The 20,966-nt window shown below is 36.2% G+C and overlaps 1 protein-coding gene across 1 annotated transcript in view; it reads right to left on the reverse strand.

The window, feature by feature from the left end:
- TPO (thyroid peroxidase) overlaps positions 1-20,125 on the reverse strand; it is a 36,750-nt gene extending 16,625 nt beyond the window's left edge. Inside the window, exons 1-6 of the mRNA XM_058020880.1 lie at positions 20,032-20,125; positions 17,237-17,321; positions 15,459-15,628; positions 13,055-13,187; positions 8,087-8,216; positions 5,282-5,488 (exon numbers count right to left, since the gene is read on the reverse strand). Coding sequence (XP_057876863.1) covers positions 5,282-5,488; positions 8,087-8,216; positions 13,055-13,187; positions 15,459-15,628; positions 17,237-17,321; positions 20,032-20,125 — 819 coding nt within the window. The remainder of the gene's footprint in view (positions 1-5,281; positions 5,489-8,086; positions 8,217-13,054; positions 13,188-15,458; positions 15,629-17,236; positions 17,322-20,031) is intronic.
- Positions 20,126-20,966: the final 841 nt, after the last annotated feature.

Genomic DNA, 20,966 nt, shown 5'->3' on the forward strand with positions numbered 1-20,966 from the left:
AGATGAATCTTTTTTACACAGAGACAAATAAACCCCAAAACATTTACTCTATCACAAGCTATTGATGTAATACATCTACATCTAAATGAGTCTGGCTTTACAATGAAAATTCGTCATAAAATGTATCAGCGTGAAGACGTGAACATCTGGTCAAATTCTGTTCTACTGAAGAACAACTGAAACAGCAGGTTCACCTGTTTGCATCAAAACATAATGAGTTTCAGTGTCTGAAGCAGCACTCTGTAAAAGCTTTGGTTCAATGCTGAATTCTAATCCAGCTTCCTAACTAAAAAGGACAGACGTAAATATTCATTCTGCTTTCTGCCAGTCCCCCACAAGTCTTCTGCTGCATTATTTTGCTGCAACAGCTGTCTTACAAGTACTGAATTCTGACCATCTTTATAAAAAGCAAAGGCTGAACATAGACTTGGCTAAATGAAAGATTGACCAGTCCTTTATTGATTTGAACCCCACGCAGTTGAGACACTGAGGTCAAATAATGAGGTTCAAAAATCTGACTAAGAGAAAATAAATGTCTTGTACAGACACCTGAGCTAACCCTTATTTGTATTCTATCTGCTTGCTTTTCATTTTTCAGAACTCTCCGGCAGAAGAAAGTGAATGCTGCATATGTGATGTAATTTCTTCTTCATTTTTCTAATAATGCAGAGATCAGTCTGCAAAGATAGAACAGTCATTAAATTGGGGTTAACAGTAACAAAGCAACTTTGGAGTGAAATTAATTAACTTTATATATTAACTTTACCTCACATGTTAAACCAAGTAAAATCTTCTTGCTACTGAGAGCTCATGTCAGTAGAGATTGATAACAACAAATCATTTACATTAGGAAATGGTTTAATTTTGTTTGGTAAAGAAATTCTACCATTATTTCTTCATTGCCTAGGTTTTAGCAAATCAAGGTAGGTTATGTTTGAAGAAAACAAGTAATTTTTTCTACTGATTTTTGAAATCAATAATTTCTCTGTCTTGTGTTTTCTATTTAGCATTTGTTATTATGTCTTTTGCTGTTAGTGTGGCTTTTTTTTTTCCCTTCAGCTGGTAATGTAAGCAGGTAGCTCATCTCATAATACAAATATCTGAACTTGACAGCCACAGCCCTGTATGTGTTTGAGTGTGTCCTGCTTCTAGTCATCAGGAGATATTCCAGGAAGAATTCAGATATCACCGACAAAAGAATGTAGGAGATGCCTTTATGCTGTTAAACAGCAAGGCTCACAGCAAAACATATAAACACTGAATAAAGTTCATACTGGATAATCTTTATTAAACTGCCTCTGCAATTTCAATTCAATCTGTTCTGGTCCCAGTGGAGAAAAAACAGCAGTAATGAACATTAAGGGACTGGCAGAGCTGCATTATGCTGTCTTTTCCCTTTTCATAGGATTAGTAGTTTGCAGCCAATAGCTGAATGTATAAAATAGAGGTTCCTTCTATTATTATTTAGAGACATTAAAAATAATCTGAGTGAAAAAAGAGACCCTTTTCTGCTGAAATGGGTACTGAGTAACATTTTTTTTTCAAAACTGATTACTGAAATTATTGTGATTCTTTTTTGTGTATAATTCTAGAGGGAAAAAATTGCAACAGAACCCTGATTGGCCACAATAGTTTTCCTGTATAGCTGCATGTTAATTTAAATGGTTATTATATATGCATGGTCAAGCCTAGTTATGGTGAAATTCTTCTATGTGAAGGAAAATGAAAGGTAATAATTGTTTTAATGTACTGCAATCTCTAAACTGTTATTTCAGTTAAAGAATAATCTTGCTTATTTTGAATTCATCCTGTGGGAAATGACCTTGTAAACGGTTTTTTTACTGTAGATTTTAAAGAAAACCTAGCTTATGGTCTCTGAAAGTTTGAAAAAAAGGAAAATAATAATGCTTGAAGAAGAGTCTATGATCCCATCTGACAGCAAGCTGCTGCTTCTGAAACAGAAGAAGAAGGCAGGAACTCACTTTGCTGGTTGTTGAGTGTAGATGACTGATCTATTTGTAGCTGAGACAGTAACCTGTCATGTTACATGTCACATTTTTCAAATCACCTCAATTTTCTGTGACTCTGTTTCTTTTCCACCTTTTTTTACTAAAAAAGGAAACCTGCCAGCTTTTCTGGATTGCATCATGATAAATGTATGTGTCGTGTCTATCTTAGCAGCAGCAGCGTAATTAATACTGAATAAAGTTAGTAGCTCTCTTATGAAAGCCTTTCTAATGCTTCTTAATGTCTCAGCCCTAACCTGAAATAATAATCTGAGGAATGACAAGTTTTCTCTACAACCCTGTTCTGCATGTCAGGCTGTAATAAAAGACGTGTAAACTAAAGCTAGTGGATTTGGGTTTTTTTTCCCATTAGAGGACCCTGTAAATATACAGCAAAAAGAATGTTCAGTCTCTATCAGAAATTACAGGCTCTATGTGAGAATTTCTGAGAGAAATTCTATAGCATTTATTATAAAAATATCCAGAACAGGAAATCACAATGGTTCCTGAGAACCTGTGAATCATTTACCTACGCTTCCTATTAATATCAATGCACTATTGCAGCTTTTGATCCTTCATTGAATTGCACCGACTGAATGTTTTCTAGGCAGATTCCCTAACCTGTGCAGTCAGGAGCCTCCTCTCCCTGCTGAAACCCCCAGAGAGGATGTGCAGATGCAGGCACAGTTGTCCTTTTCTGTGGGTGGATTCTCCTTTGGGTGCTGCTTTTGTCGGAACAGCAAGAGTGCAAACTGCAGCCTCTGTGTCTACACTGCTGTATAATATGCTATTGATTTCACTGCCATTGGAAACCAGCCATATTTTCTTCATACACAAAATTAATGTATAAAACAGACTGTGGCAGTTTTCCAAATATTTACTATGTGGAGATTTATTTAATTAAAAATTCTGAAAGAAGAGGAGTTCTAGAGGCTAATAGCATTTTGTTTCAGCATTCAAAAATTAGCTCCTCTGGTCACACTATTTACTGCATGTACTTCAACAGCCCTTTCTTTTTCTGAACATATAAAACAAAAGCAAAAGAACAACCATCTTTGTATCTGTCCATCAAAGCTGTGAATAACAGGTTATAACAAAATGGAGCTGAAAAATTAACCATGTAAAGGGGTCACAAGTTTGGAAATGTATCTAATACTTTCAGGGTTGTGTTTGAATTTCTTTGTATGTCCCTTGCCATGGCCAATCGTGGCTACATTGAAGGTAGCCTTGAGCCATCCTCCTGCTGGGCTACACTGCTGAGTAGGAGGAGCATCCAGTGCTAGATTTAGCTACACATTAAATATTCAGTGATAGATTTAGTACATGTGAACATGACTTGCCTTCAAGAGCATCCTTGAAACATGCTCTCTGAACCTCATCACAGCTCCAAGACAGAAATCCAAAGTCTGTGCCTTGTTTAGAGCACTGAAGGATCCACTTGCAAGTCTATGCCATATCAATCTGTGCACCTTTTATCCCTCTGCACTGAATGCCTCTACCACATGAATAATGTTAGCCTTGGAGTCTTTTTTAAAGATCTCTTATTTTGTCTCCTTTTTAAAGTAGATGGGATTTCGAGACTGGAATTAGTCAGGGTTCAGTAATTAGACTACTGTGGTCCCTGTGATCCACATTTCATTCAAGTTATGGGAAACAGTATGAGTCTCCTCTCAATCAAAAAAATCCATGTAGTAATAAAAAAATGTGGGGGTTTTGCACTTAAAAATCAATACTAGTCATGCTATTTCAAAGAATTTATTGTAAACACAAATGACTTTTTAAGATTTTTGCAGTTTTACAGCTACAGAAAACAGACTTTAAAACAGGGAGTTTTATGTTTAATATATGTTTTATAAACATATATTATGGTATATGTTTCAGATGAATCCATCTTTACATCATACAAAGCACTGCTGGTCAGGGAGTGGATGTCCACCCTCGCCTCTCTGGGTAAGACTTTAGGAATGGGAATGTTTCTATGAATATTACTTAAAAACATAAACGGAAAAAAAAATTCATGTCCCAGATGGAAATTTGAAACACAGTAAACTAGAGATTTTTGTCAGAACTATGGCATACTTTTAGTAATCAGGGCTGCTGTGGCTGATTCAGGTTACTCAGTGCTCTCAGTTGCTCACTACCTGAAAGAATGGGGTTCTTTAAGAAACCTCTTTTCTTTTTGAATGCTCTCAAGATATGTTTGCAACTTTCAAAAGTCCATATCTCCAGGGTGAGAGGGTCTAGATTTACTTGCCTGTGGTCAAATTCTAGTAATTTATTAATTTCACTTAACCTTCCCTGTATTTTAAATTCTCCCACCATATGAAAGACAAGCCACCTTTTAACACAACCTGATTTGGTTCTCTTTACAGTTACCCAAATATTTTCCTCTACATTTAATGAAAGAGCAATGAGGCACTTAAAGAAAAGGAGACTGTGGAATGTTTATCAACTGCAACTTGCTGGGGCAGAAAAGGTTTTCTATTCTGATAGAAGCCCTACATGGCAGTGCATAGAGAAGCTGGTCAATAATCTAGCTCCAACAGTAAGTAAAGCAATTTAGGTTGCTCTGACTTGAACATTGCCAAGGGCTGTGATGAGCATGGGGCTTTCCTTTAGCCTGAGTTGGACAGGCTGTGCTTTGAGAAACAAAAACATGGTTTTACTTTGCTACTCAATTTTTTGAGTGAAAGAAGGACTATACTTTTAAATTAAGTGATCAAAATTACAGTATCCTAAATTTATACCTATTTATGTTTCTTCTAGCCCTCTAACAAGCTTTGAACTCATGTTTTCCATCTGCTCAAAGCAAAGATGTGATATATGTAGGTTTCAGCAGCTCCCTGGAGATAATTTTTTACATACATTGAAAAGGTAGCTCTCTTTGACAGTTTGCATTAACTGGGAGAATTATCTTTGCTTTCAATGAGTAACGTTAAGATCCTTTCATTTTATCTGGCTGAAAATGTAAATGACTACTTTGCTATATTCCCAAATGGAACTCAAAACCTCAAAGCATGAGAACAATAACATTAGGAGAGACTAGTAAGGTTTCTCTGCAGCATAAACCTTAGGTTAAAAAATAATGTTTTTATTAAGTACATTAACTTATTATAGCTTATTATCTATAAAAAAAAAATTTAATGTCTACCTGTTTCATTTAATAGTTGTATTGTTTTCTATTTTTCTATCATTGTCAATTCTAATATTTCTTGACTTTACTCACCTGTTTAGAGCCTGGAATTTCTCTTGAAGAATTTAAGTTGGAATCTTACCTTTATTGGAAAACATGGATTTTGTTTTTCACAAGTCATCTGGCACTCCATCCCGCTTAGGAAGGTAGTTCTACTTGTGCTCTGGGGTGTGAATGCAATGTCATGGTCTATGTACTGGCCCCATACCATAATGATATCAGAATACAGGCTGTCTTCAGTAACAGCCTCATTAGGTGCATGAATAATTTTTCTTGTTACTTCACGAACCTGAGAAAAGAACCAATTTACCTTGAGTGTTAAACAGTTTTTACTGTTTTTACTTCTCACAAAGTGATAAAACACTACAAAGTAGGGGAGACAGTGATAAAATCTATCTTCCCCAACTTTAAGTTGTAGAGTGCTTCTAATGGTTTGACTAAAACCAAACTAAAACCAAAAAAAGAATCCAATAACAATATAAAATCCAGCTTCTACCAGGTTCTTATTTCTGTTCAGGAGCTGACACCAAGGTGCCACAAACAGCTTCAAGGACGTTTCAGCTGAGTTTTTCTATATGTTTCCCAGTGAGCAGTGTATCTTTGATCTGTTCCTTTCCAGACAATTTTGAAAACCACACATCTATTTTCGGCACTCCAAAGGTTTTCTTTCTGTTTATTCTGTTTTCTCCTCCTTAAACAAAAGGATTTGCTGGAAAATCTCAAATCACTGTTGATACTCAGAAAGTCTGAGAGGCTCTGTATGTGAATGAAAGAGCATATGCAACCCAGGACATGAGGTAGGTTGCGAACACATGGTAGCAGAAAGTTCAGCTTCCTTTTCCCAGGTGAGGAGAAGCCAAAAAAATATTTCTGATGCAGTTCTGTGCAAGATGCACAGAGATACAGATGCTCTCTGAGGAGGAGCACATGGAGACATCTATGCTACGTGCCCAGCCTGTATTAATAACCAAGCAAAACTATAAGGGCAAAATCAGCACTTAGTTTGTGGAGATGTTAAGGGTATCATTGTTCACAGATTCCTCCCTCATGCTGCAAAATATTCCCTGGCAAATAGCAGCTGCCTTGGAAGTCAAGCAATTGAAAGGGCAGCACATAAAATCGACTGACAGAGCCTGTAATAAAAAACAAGGACTATATAATGAATGTATAAGGAAGGTTCAGTTAAATAGAATTGGTAAGGACAACATGGGACTTCTTAGGAACATCAGGATTTATACTGAAATAGGTGAGAGCAAGCTACCTACAGCACATCAGGAATCCAAATTTTTAAATCAGTATTTTAATGGCTTTGCTGGCCACAAATGTTTTCTTGAAATTAGTAAAATTTTTTGATCACTGTTTTGCTTTATAGTAATCCTCACACTTATCTAGCACTTTCACAATATTTTCACGTTACTTTTGAAAGAATATAGTCAGACAGCTAAAAGTACAAAAATAAAGAAAAACCACTTAGGAAAATAGCTTTACCTATTTGTCTCCAAAACACAGCAGAGAACCTTGCTGATGGTCAGACATTGATGATCAGATTCAGTACAGTTATATAATCTTTTTTTAAGAGAGTTTTGCTTTACAAGAGTGTACCCTAATGAATCTAGAAAAAGGCAGTTTGTACTATCTACTGGAAATTTGCCTGTGTAAATGTCAGGTTTTTATCTCTGAGTGCTAAATTGTGCAACTTAGAGACAATGTTATTTAATTAATAACATGAGTTGTAGGTGACATTAACACTAAATTCTCCTGATTATCCTTATTAAACATACAATGGTTAAAATAGCAAGACTTTGAGTCCATTAAAAGTCAGGTTTCAAAGCAATGATGACAAATCACAAATTGTAAATCCAGCCCAAATCATTGCACACTGCACTGGGGAATTTTTCTCCCAGTCCTCTGTGCAAATGCTCTTTTTTCAAACTTCCCTCTATGGCAGGTCTGCTATTTTTTAAGTATATGAGGTGCTATAATCCATAAAGATTGCCATACTTTCTAAGATCAGTAAGTTTGACAAGCTAACAAATGAAGTCATGATTTGACAGCAATTCTTGCTCAGTTAAGGCTTGCTAGCCTATGAGGAATGGCATACATGCACACACCTACACACATGCTAACATGTCCCTGGGCTTTATATCTGTTTAGTTAACATCCAACCTTTTCCCCCTCCTTCCCTGCATAGAGGTGCCATTATTAAAACAAAGAATCATAAAATCGCTGGAAAATGTAGGCTGGAAGGAAATTCTGGAGACCACAAGGTGCAACTTCAAATTGAAGGCAGGTATTAGGTTATTAAGAGCCCCATGAAGACAGATCTTTGGTATGAGGATATGCCAGAAGTTTTCTAGGCTGGAATCCATGTTCCATCAAAAACCTTTTCCAACATTTATTATGCTCACAACAATTTCTTGTTTCAAGACAAAGTTCTCTCTGGAAAAACTTGTGACCATTTCCTCTTGCCATGGAAGCATGCATCCTTGTAGGCGTCTCTTGTTTCTACAATTTCATCGCGGGAAGGTCAGAGTTAGGTCCTTTGTGTGCCTTTCCTCTACCTGAGCAATCATCACCCTATGTCTGCTGGCTGCCTGGTGCCTGTCAGGCCAGGCATTTGGCTGGCTCCTGTCCTGCCTCTCTCCCTTACAGCACTCTGGAATCCTGGGCTGCCCCTCAGGAAGGTCAGTGCCCCCTGCGCTGCTCCATGGGCTCACCCCAGCCAGGGGCAGGGAGCCTCTCACCATGGGCTGAACTTGTGCTTTAGCAAAGCCTCTGGCTTCTTAACCGAGCTGCACAGATACTTCCTTTACTGATGCAAATGGAGGTCTGTAGTGGCAGCTGTGATAATGTGTGTTTCAAGTGATCTGGAGGTGCACTTCCTCACCGAGGGGAGCGGGAATCCATTGTATCGGACACTGGGATCCCATCCTCGAGGCTGGCTGAGGCCATCCTCATAGGCTGCTGGAAGCCACCTAGCCAAAGCTGTGTTGGATGCCCCCCATCTAGGATGTTCCCTGTGAAGAGAAAAACAAAATTAAAAATCCCCCAAAAGCAACAGCAGCAGCAGAACCTCTGAATAAATAAAATATATAGAGACATAAATACATACATACATACATACTGACATATAAAAATATTTATATTATATTATATTATATTATATTATATTATATTATATTATATTATATTATATTATATTATATTATATTATATTATATTATATTATATTATATTATATTATATTATATTATATTATATTATATTATATTATAATATTACATTACATTACATTATATTACATTATATTATATTACATTACATTATATTAATGTTCCAAAAATAAGACCAGATCATAAAAATAAAATAATATGAAATAATCATCAGTCACAGAGCAATATGCCATTATAATAAGATGTTCATGTAGCAATCTTTGAAACGGTGTAAAATACTTGTCTTCAGGCATGCTAATATTTATTTTACTCAAAAGGAAAATAATGAAAATTTAAATTGCTAATGAATTATTACTATTTTACTCGTGTTTATAACCTATTTACCTTTTGACATTTTTTAAATACTTGCTGTGAAGGTGAGTTCCTGATAGTGTCCTCATTCCTCATAAAGTCAGATATACTCTCAAGCACCTTTCCTAGCATCTCTAAAAAGATGTTTAAGAGCAACAAAAATGCTCTTTAAAAAGATGTGTTAGAGCAATAGAGAGGAAATAAAAACTTAGGAAAATATGAAGAAACATTTCAGTGTGAAGGAAAAGAAAACTTAAATGAAAATTGGACACTAGTCATAGAGAAGAAATCCTTTAGCAAGACCAAAGGAGCCAGGGCTGAGGAGATGGGAGCTGAATCCAGTGGCAATGCTGCCTCTGGTTGAAGCTATGCTAATTTCTTGGGTCCATCTATGGGAGAGCCTGTGCACAAGCCTGGTCACAGAACTATGCTGCTAGGTTGTCAGCACTAATTGCAGTGTATTTTTTCCTCACAAAAAACTTGCTTTTCTCTGAATGTCACCTGCCTGAGCACATCTTGGCATCATTGCATACCAGTTTGTCACCCCACAGCCAGCCTACCTGGAAGGGAGAAGGGCAGTAAAAAAGTGTAGTCTAACGTGTAAAAGTAAGAGGGTAGCAAGTATCAGGTCATATTTAATTTGAGGGTCAGCAAATGACTGTTGGTGATTTCTATTTATTAGTATAGTCAGTGAGTCTTGGGTTTAACCCAATTAATTTTCCCTCTGTCATGAGTATTAGAAATTTTAGGATTTGTTCTTTTTGCTTATTTTTCAACTCGTCCTGTTCAATATATTTCATAATTTTTAAATAGATGTCAACACTAAAAGGAAGAAATTATTTTTTCGCAATGCATTCAAGTTGACTAAACTTGTAAAGTAAGCCACAAAGAACCAGAAATATTTCCGGAATATTGGTAGAAATATATAGTGTTAAAACATACATTTACATATCTATCAGGATGCTAAACAATTATATTAATTTTTCATTGATCTCCAGCACACTGAGGAGACTCAGTTTGCCAAGCTATATGGTGCTGTAATACACTTAATTATCCACAGTAATTCACACTTGAAGGTTGATATATGCTTTAATAAAGCATTCAAATTAGTTACACTTGATTTGCCTTTATTGAAATTGCATAAAATACTGCACATAGTGTAGTGCTATTTCACTCAATTAAAAATAATGAAATGTTAATGTAACTGCTTAACTGGTGATTTTTCTCCTGATTGCTTTTGTATTTTAGCAGATCACTGGAATGCTACTTTAGTAAAACCCCTCTCACGTGCCTTTTTATTATTGCATTAAACATTTTAATGTTTTGGAATCTTACTTGAGTTAAAAAGGCAGCTGAAATAATGAGATTTTGCTACCATACAGCTTTATAAAGTACCCAAATTTGATTACTATATATTCTGTTTATGGAAGGTGGGAGTTTTCATTTGCTTGTGAAATGTTGGAATTGTACCATTTGGATTTTGTTTTGGCTGCCTGAGAAGCAACCTGGAGTCTTAAGCTGCCATTTGCTATCCAGATTTTTATCTTTTGAATCTTATTTTAATGTTCTGCCTAGTTTCAAGTAGATTGAATCAATGCCATATGACAACTTAATAATTGGAGTTTGTGATGTTTTAGATTTGCTGAGCTATCATGCGTGTAACTTCTGGAAACATGGGACACTTCTGGAAAATAAGCCTGCTACTAATTGAACACTGAGTTTGCATTGAGGTAAAGTAGCTAACCTAAAGGAAACATCTCCATTCCTTCTTCTGGAAGTCAATCAGGATTGCTCCTTCTTTCCACTAGGTGAGCCATACTCATACTTCTAACTGCTGGTACTGCGCCTCCAGAGTGAGCATAACGTCCTTGTCTGAGAGAATGGTTAATGATACAACAATGAAATAGAAATGCTGCAGATAAAATTCCTCCCAGATGCCCCAAATATTAGGTGTACAAAATGTAAGGTAGTCATGGAACAACAGGTCCATCAAGCCAGAAGGACAGACAGTTTCTGGGTGCCATCCTGTCATTTCATTCTGCTTCTCACTACCAGGAACAGCCAAAGATGCAGCCTTGCAGTAGACATAGAACTCTGAAAGCTCTGATGAGGTGAAGCTAATTGCACTGTGAGAGTCCCTTCCTTTAGTACCTGTAATTCCTTCACCCTTTGAATTCCTCTCATTGTACTGGACGCCAAAAAATACCTAGATCAATGCTAGCTTGTTGGGATTAATAAATGGGGAAAAAAAACCTCTTTGGATTTTCCTTTTGTTCCTTTTTCTTCATTTTAAAATAATGCAATTTTATTTTGATTGTTTATGCAGAAAGGAAACTAAAATCTGTTAATAGCTCTTACTAGTTAAAGAGGATAATATCTCTGCTGGGAATGCCTGATGTTATGTTGATATTGCCCATAGAAGGTCATGTTTATGCTATTCTACTACATTTTTGTTCTAGGAAGAGCACACTAAAACAAAGCAATCTCAGTGCTAAGGAAAACATCCTTTGCAGTTGATCTTATTTGTCCCAAATATGCAAACTGATTTAGCAGGACATCTGTAAAGCATTTTCTTGCTCCCTTCTAAACTAAAAGTTTTGTTTCTAAATTTCACTCATGAAATGCAGAGTTTCATAATCTATAGTACATCTGTAGATTCAAACAGAGTGAACAAAAGTGCAAATGCAACATAGGTCTTGATGTATTTTCTGCCTGACAGTGGAAGCTGTAAAGCAAGTAAAAGCACAGACTCGTATTTCATCTAATGTCTGAAGTCCTCAAAGCTGGCTTACATCACAGAATATGTTATTTACATTACAGTGTTATGGGCTTTTTAGGCTGATGTATTTCAGTAGAACTAGAGGTATTTCAAGGGGCTCACAAATTTTTAGACTCAGTTAAGATCTGATTCACTGTTTTCAACTCCTTTGGTTTTGAAGGGTTTTTTGTCACCTTACACCTTTTACATTTAGAGCACAAAGTCTAAAATACTACCAAATATGACTGGTGGGTTTATGTGGTACAAGCATAAAAATGTACGCAGTAGAACAGAGTGACTACAGACCAGACTCAATAAATCATATTTACCCTACCCAGCTTTAGATATCAGACTGAAAGGCTTGTACACATCCTAGTATTGTCAGTCACTGAAGAGAAAAAGGTCTTTTACCTTTACCTATAGCAGAGTGCTTCTCTCCATCACTAGGGAGAAAGACTAAACAGCCACCCTGTAAATTAAGAGCTTCATCCATGCTGTCTGTGTTCAGCTGCACAAATCTTGGCCAATGTATTCAAGCCCTGATGGAGATGTCAGTGAAAATATTGTACTAGCTGCTAGTTCAGACTCCAAGCAACTCTGAACATGCCTGGGGGGAAATTATGGATATCCACATAGTTAGATTTATAACACTGATGCATATCAGGTTGTGTCCTTTCAGCAAATAGTCTATCAGGCATGTTCCTTGCAAATGACTTGTGATGTAGCAAAACAGATTCATCTCATAAAACCAGACTCACTGAATAATAAAACTGCAGAATTGTACTGTTCTTTATTCACCACATTGCAGAGTACCTTAACCTGTTCAATGATGAAGGCCTTCCATTTTCATCTCTGTAGCACTTCACTTGTAAACTTACAGCCCAACTTTCAGTTTGTGACCTTAGGTCTATGTATCCAGAGGCTGCTGAGTAGAAATATTGTTTACCCTTGTACTTAAAAGGGCCCTCATTCTCAGTTTTACACTCATTGCATTGGAGGGTTCTGTAAAGATGAGCACATCTATTGTGTGGGGTTTTGCAGGAAACAATTGCCAAATAGATTAGTCAACAAATAGATACTACTTATAAAAAATATCCACTAAACATATAAAAACAGATATGTAAAATTAAAAAGAACACCTAGGACTTTTTGATTCATGCTTTCTAACTGTTCGAATTGTGGGAAAATACAAAAATATTTCTCCTTGGGAAGTAATATTGTTTTCCTGCTTTATATAATTTTATCCAATTCAATCAAAAATAAATGCTGGGTTAGAATTAAGTTTTCATTTTTTATATTGAAGAAGGAATCTACTAAATAATTTCTCTCTAACTATAAAGTTCCTCACATAATCCTAGAAGCTTTCAGAGGGAAAGCCTGTTTACAAAAAGTAGTGCACCAAAGTGTAAATGATGAGCTCTTCCTCCAGGAACTTTCACTGGCACCTCATTTACAGCCACTGATTAACACCAGTCCCCCTTCACCAATTTCCTTGGAAAAAGTAAACACAGCTTCTTGGGTTTAAAGAATGAGAAGGAAGGATTTTTCAGGACACAATTTTTATCATACATACCTGTTATTGCAGGCACCAGTGATGAGTCGATATTCATTAGCTAAGCAATTATTTGGACACTTTGGTGGCAACATATAAGGCAGGCATCCAGAAATTTTAGCAACCATAGTGAGCAGATCAGCTGATAGATGATCTGAAAGGAAGAACCCAGACAAGCAATTTGCTGTATTGGATTTAGCTGCTAGAGTAGAAAAGGCATTATTGTCAGCTGCATCTACAGAATTCTCCCTCTTCCTCGGAAAGAGCACTTAGTGAGAAGTGCTGCAAGAGGCTGTGTCAGGGACTTAGAGGAAGAGCTGGTTTTATTGGCTGATGCATAGAGAATGAGAAGAAAGAGGTTCAGCAATAGCTGAGAACTGAGGTTGACCCCCTTGCTGCTTCCTTCTTTCCCTGTGTTGTAGTCCTTTACTTGCGTGGTCCTTGTGTTTACAACAAAGGTGTAAAAAATGCCATTCAAGAACAAAAGTATATGCCAAAGAAGAAAAATGTGTGACTGGAAAGATGCAGAAATCTAAAGACCCTGCAGCTGACTATAGAACTCAGTGTTGAGTGGAAGAGAATCAGGTATTAGCTGGAATTTGGAAGCTAGGTCAAGTCAAGTCCCTTTATACCAGTAGACAGCATGTTATAAATATATTTCTGATACAATCCAAGATGGGTCTCCCAGTGAGCATCTGATGATGAGGGACAAAGCCACACTATAGTGTAAGCTGCAGAGAGCTGGTACCTATTCTCACCTCTGCAGGTATGGAAATATGTGTGGCCAGTTGGAGGTGGATGTACCCATGAAATAGGAGCAACCTGGTCTAGAGGAAGGTGACCCTGTCATGGCAGGGGGCTGGAACTAGGGGGTCCCCAAGGTTCTTTCCAACTCAAACCTTTCTACAATTCTATGAATATCCTTCCTGAACTCAGAGAAGCCTTGACATTCAAAGTGGCTACAATCATCAGGTGATGAAAGAAGAGGGTAGAGGTAACATACAACTCCTGCCCCTGTCTCCCCACTGGCTAATGCATGCCACCCAGTCCCAATATCTATTTGTTCTGCCCATTCAACTCTGAATTAAGCTGCTTTAGTCCATTGTTCAAACCAAAATATTAAGCCACAAAAACAAAGAACAAAGGTTCAAGAACCAAATCAGCTCAAAACATGTTCTGCTGAGCAGTTAGAACCTGCACAAAGCAGTAGTGAGAACAGAGGGAGAATAGGTTGTTGGACTGGCTGCATAATCTTGTCATTATGTACTAGTAACTCGTGCCAAATTTGTGAATAGAGCTGTACTTCTATGTTAGTTCAGGTTCGAAATTATACTCAGAGCCCAGATCCCCAGTTATCTGGGCTGCCTAGGCAGAGACTCATATGTTTTCTTTAAAGTCAATTTAGTTCTGTAATTCATGTAAAACTATTCTGTTGTGGCACATAGACTGTACAGTGTCTGTTCACATTCTGTTAACATTGTTTCAGTTCTGAAAATTAGCAAGAGCTTTGTGCACTTCTGAAGTTTAGAAATCCAACTTCTTTTGGATCGCACAGCAAAAAATAATTGCATCTGTGTACATGTGTGTGTATATAAATATATGCACAGACATATCATATAGATAAAGATATATTTTTACTTCTACAAATGTCCCATTAGTTTACTAAACCAGATATTTTTGCAAGGAAATAAAATAATAACTGTGGTGTGTGCTTTATGTTTGTTTACAGCACTCTAATGCTTCTATATCTTGGAAAATAATGTTCTAATACTAAGATAGAACACTTTGTGTAAGTGACAGAATTAAATTATAGGGGGAAAAAGTCAATGGTTCTGATATTTTGATCCTTCCAGACACCAAACAGACATCTTGAAATTCATATCTAATTAGCAGCAAGTATTTCACTTTGACAATATTGAACTTTCTCTTTCTTTCCCCATCTGATATGAAAAACCCCAGTTTAAGTGGAAATAAATGTACAACAGCAGTGCATTATAAAATTAGTTTTGGAAATAAGAACATATATTATTTAAAGAGGGATATGCATATGTTGAGAGGAAGTGTGTTTGAAAAGGCCAGTGCCCTAGTGTGATAGAAGATCAAGCACTAAACCCAAACTGCAGGGGAAGACAGACATTTCACTGCAAACAATACGCTTGCAACACTGAGGATATGCAGGCTGATTTATAGGCAATACAAATACATAGTCACAAGTCCACAGGGTGCCAATAGTGCAACACTGCTCTCCTCAACTGTAACACCACCCACACTCCAGCAAAGAAAAATGTAAACCTATCTGAGGTGTTTTCAAGAACAAAAGAAAGTGAAAAATAAAATAAAAGTGAACTTAACTGAACCTTAATCTAAAAGACAGCATTCAACAAATCAATAGGGTGGTTTGCCAATGTCAATACACTGTATTTACCAGTTGGATGCAATGAACGCTTGTGCCTCTGGCAGACTTTTTGTTTCAGCACCTGAATTGACATTTCCATTCGTTCAGCTGCTTGGGAAATCTCTTGACTCTCTTGTTCAGGAAATTTTGAGAAAGCCAGCAGTAAGGTAGGGGTTGCTATTTCACTTCCTTGGATCTTTCTATAATTGAGAAAAATACAGAAGGTTTTGCAATGTGTATGTTTTTAGAACATTTTCATAACAATAAAGCTGTCTGTTCTGGATATGTTGTAAGTTTAAGGTATTTAAGGTATTAAGGTATTTTGATTGAAGAGAACACTGGGAAAGCAAAGAGGAAGGCTGTTTTGTGACCTTGTTCTGCAAGGAAAATTCTAAAAGAGAAACTGTGCTTCTGTTGGACACAAAACCAGAGTTCATCTTGTGGGAAGTCTTTAGGATGAGAAAGAAACTTTTGGGGTGAGCAGAGCCTGCAGCACCAAGTGAAGGACCTTGTGCAGGACAGTCACAAAAGAGGTCTCCAAACTCCCTGCTGTGAGTAGGTTTTGCTTTCATGTAACATTTAATACCCAAGACCATCCTCAGTCAACTTCTGAGCACCAATTCTCTTTAAAGTCTATATATCCACATACACAGTATTTCAAAGGTAGCTTAATAGTCTGGTGTCTGGGGTGAGTGGTCTCAGTTTTATTCCTAATAAAATTTCAATTCCTAATTGAAATAATCATTGTTAAGCATTTATCTTTAGCATCTCTTAGCACTTATCACGTTTAAGATACTGACCAAATTATTGCCACAATTACATCACATCTTGTGAGACATATATGTCAGTATTTCCATCTATTACATGAGGCAGTTGAGCCACTGAAAGCTTGAGACTTACGTTTTCAAATTTTAAATGCCTTAGGATTGTCACCAAAATACTATCACTAAAACCTTTGAGTGACCTCAGTCTCTACATGTAGAGGGGCAACAGTTCTTGATATGTTCTGTCCATGTAAACAGCTAACATTCACAGAGCTCTGCAAATCATGACTCATTTTCAAATCACAGAGATAAGTCTTTAGGGAAAGTCTATGCAAAAGTGTGGGGATTCTACCCTGTAAAACTTAGATGATGTGTTCCGAATTTTGGAGAGAAATTAATTTTGTGTTGCACAGAAATCTAGTCAGAAAATGGTTGAAAGAGCTCATTCTCATACTGTAACTCAAGCACAAAGGAGCTTTCCCCTAATTTGTTGCCTATCCAAGACAAATGTTTCATTTCCTTTCCCTTATCTTTTTTTACATTGTTGTAGATGAAAGCGGAAATATGCAATTCACTTTAAAAGTCCAATTGAAGGCAACAGGGTTTGGCTCCTGATGCCATACGAGTTGTTCCTGTCTCACTGCACTGGAAAAACATAATTGATGTTCAAAAATAGGTCCACAAAAGTATGATTTTTGAGGTATTTAGTTCAGAAAATCATCCATATTTATATTTGTGTTATTTATTTCGTCCCACATTTTAGAAGAGCAACTTATATGGTGATAATGCACAAGGTCCTATTGGATCAGATTATCAGTGACTTAATCATAGAATGGTTTGAGTTGGAAGGAACCTTAGAGATCTCCTGGTTCCAACCCCCCTGGCATGGGCAGGGTCACCTTCCTCTAGATCAGATCCCTCAAAGGTAATGGAGGCAGTGATTTTTTTGATTATATAGGTGCTCAAAGAAACAGAAAGATTGGCATCAAACTTTTTTGTTATGAAAGCTTTTTTCCTGAGTACATTATTCACCTGTTTTTTTACCTTTTAATTTCATAATGTGCAGCATAATCCACCAGACTAGAACCCTTCTGGATAGCCTTAGTGATGCAGTTATCTTCAATTTGTTCTCAATGGGGAAAAAACAAAAAGAAAAAAAGAGAGAAAGACAAATATTTTAATAAATAGCATACTTATTAAAATATTTACAATTAGAAAATATACAAGTTTCTAATATTAAGATACCATTTTTGCCCTTTAAAACCAATTCCATATTTTATTCCTGAAATTCATGTTGTGGCTTCTGAGCTTTCTAAAAGCTAAATAATTCCATAATTTATAAGACATGGGGATTTAGATTTCCTTGCTTGAAGTATAAATCCAGTTATGAACATGTCACATAGGACCAAACATAATAGGTCCAGCTGAAACATGCTGTGTTCTCTGTATGCAACTGTGTTCCTTAGGTTCATTTGTATTTTTCATCAAACTGTCCTTGGACTGACAGGACAAACCTGACCCTCCTTCCCAGGTAATATTAGCTGGTCTGAGCCACATAAAGAATTCAAGTCCATATTCAAGCAAAACTAAGACCTGGCATAGGGCCAGTTCATGAAAACCCTATTCTCATTTCTTCATCTGTGTTTAATGGGAAGATACATGTGAACATAGTAATACTTCAGCTGCTCTATTTTGTATAATGCTATTATGAAGCTTAGCTTATCCCTCTTTTGTGTACATGTTGCTTTATAATAAAAGAACCAGTCATGTTTAAAGTTCAACTGCTTTATTTCTGTCTGAATTTTGTGGGATGGCCCATTTTTTTCTTAGAAAACAAATAATAAAAAATAATAACCATCATTTATGTACATTTGTTCATCTTTTATGTACAATTTAATCTTAGGGGAGCATGTTTTATTTGTAGTACAGTCTGTACTGTTTCTATCATCTATTTTTTGAATAGGGCATTCAGCTCAAGGAAGAGAAATGTATGATGAGGAGTAATCTCTCCTAGGCTAAATTATACTCTACTAAAGTTTTCAGTATCTAAGTATAGCATAGTTATTTCTCTTTTTCACCTATGCATAATAAAATATTCAGATAATTCATTTGGTATTATCATTTGGAATTTCACTACTTCTGAAAACCTTTCTGAGTCTATGTTAAAAAAGAAGTGTGATTTTTACAAGCCATACAATAAGTAGTTCTTTTAGAATTTAATATAGCATATTTTTGAATTACTTTTAGGGGGCTTATCTCTGAGAAATATAACATGCTTGAAGTATTGCTCATTCTGTGATATTGATTCATGCTCTGATGTAAAAGAGAATATCCACTTGCTGTACTTAAATTCCATTGTCTCTCTTCCTTTTCTTCTAAGAAGTATGAATTTGGTACCAATACCATGTCTTCAAATATGTGGTTCTTGAGTAATAAACATTATCTTGTACTGTTTCATCAGACCAAGAACACTTACTATACAAATAATCACATTTCATCTATTCTATTTATTTATAGTCCACGTATATTTTATATATTGGTGCTTTCCTGTGTCTTAGGGAAGGATATAAAAAGGAGGGAAAGGGACTTCTTATATCACAGGATGATAGCCAATGTTTTAAACTGACAGAGAGCAAGTTGAGATCAGATGTTGGGAGGAAATCCTTTACTGTGAGTGTGGTGAGGCACTGGAACTGGTTGCCCAGAGAAGTTGTGGATGCCTCGTTCCTGGAAGCATTGAAGGCCAGATTGGATAAGGCCCTGAGCAACCTGGGCTAGTGAAGGCATCCCTATCCATGGCAGAGGGTGTGGACCTAGGTGATTTGTAAGGTCCCTTCCAACCTAAACCATTCTATTATTCTTGGATCCATTTTGTATTAACTAACATACAACATAATGTGGTCATTTTAGACCACATCTTTCCAAAAAATGTGTATGGTAACTCAAAGTAAAGAATCCAGTATGGAAAGAAAACTGGGTCTCCTGTTTTCAAGTGATAGCAAAAAAAAGATTTCTTATAAGAAATAATAGCTTGGGAATTTAATTTAATTATATTTAATTAATTAAATTTAATTAAATTTAATTTTTTTGCATATAATTTTGTTTTATTTGTGATTCTACACTAAATTCAGGTGAACAGTTTCCTAGGGAATCATATCACCAAACTTTATGAATCAAGCATACAGCTGTATAGTATGAGGTTGTGGTTTGAAATACTGTTTCTTTACTATGTTTGCCCTAATTTCATGTAAAATCAGTTTCTGCAGATTTCTTTTAAAATTTAATCTGGCATCTGCTACTCTTCTAGTTTATTAGATTTAGCTGATTTAAATTGAGCAGATGCAAATGTTGGTAAAAATTACTAGATTGAATTTTTTGAACATAATGAATAAGGCAATCTGAGATGCTCTAAAATCCTCTGGGTGCCAGCAGCCAACAAATCCACAGGAAAGAAGCACCTTTGTGGGACAGTAGAAGGGTGCAGGTGGGACATCCTATGGCCTCTAGCCCAGGATGATTAGCAGATGGGGAAAGAAATCCAGCAATCCTGCTTGGCAATGCATCATCTGACACAGGAATGCCACAAAGAAAGTAAAATCACTCCTAGTCGAAGCAGTGATTGAGATACCCTACACATACAAAGTTTTACTTACTGAGTTTATGAAACTACAATTTAAAAGAACACCTCCATGGAATAGTTCTCAGAGAAGCCAGATAGTGTATTTTGCACACAAAAGAGGTTGAGCTATACTGCTGGTGCTAAACTGTCTGCAGTGTCCCTGTATTTTCAGCTTAACAGTAAACATAAGAAAGTAATGTGTATTTTTACTGTTACTTACCAAAGATGGTGTCTTTCCCTGTTTGAAGGAAAGAAAAGAAAACAGCTGTGAAGGCTATAGCTGCTGAAAATCCCAAAATAATGAAAACTTTCATCTACAAGAAAGAAGAGATAACAGTTGAAAATACATATACCTTCATCTTCTAATTATAAGCCAGACTATAAATAATTTTCTGTATATGGCAAATTTTACTTTAAAATTAGATTTCCAACCATGTTCTGACTATTTTTTGAAGTTCAAAGTAATTCACTTTCTCTTTTCCCCTTCCTTACTTATTACTTTTCTTTTACATTTTCTTTTACATTCTTTTACATTTTGAGACGCTTCTAGCACAATGATACACATAACTTTATTTTATAACATAATACATTCTCACAATATCAGCAGCACTTAGCCTATACATTGGAAATTCATCAGCATTTTACCTCCATTCGTTTTGAACTTCTCTGTGCACAAGACTGATTTGATTGTAAGTTAGTGATTGCACATAAGTTAATAAAGTGGCCAAACTAATACCAATTAGTCAGACCCTAATCCATGCTCCTATCCATAGATTACTGTGCTATCAAAGCAGCACAGTGAATGTGCTCACTCTGCTGAGGAGAGCTGCATTCTCCATTTCAGCACTGGTACTCTGGCAGTTCTTACAGCAGTGCAAATATATAAACTCTCCAAGAGGTATCATTTTTCACATGCCCTGTATTGACTGGAAATTGAAAGATTTGAAATATTTTTAGCTCCCTATCCTATCAAAACTAAAAAAAGAAATCAAGTCTGAAAATTCAGAGAAACTATATTGCCCATAGAAATTCAATATGAAAACACCCCTTCCTTTTACATTTCATGAGTTAATATGATGAATTTCTTCTGGAAAATGTCAAGCAAAAGTTTTATTGTCTGACCTTTTGTCTGCTGAGGAGATTATCTTCCACAGT

The sequence above is a fragment of the Melospiza georgiana genome, chromosome 3 (genome assembly GCF_028018845.1).
Source record: "Melospiza georgiana isolate bMelGeo1 chromosome 3, bMelGeo1.pri, whole genome shotgun sequence".
NCBI classification, from domain to species: domain Eukaryota; kingdom Metazoa; phylum Chordata; class Aves; order Passeriformes; family Passerellidae; genus Melospiza; species Melospiza georgiana.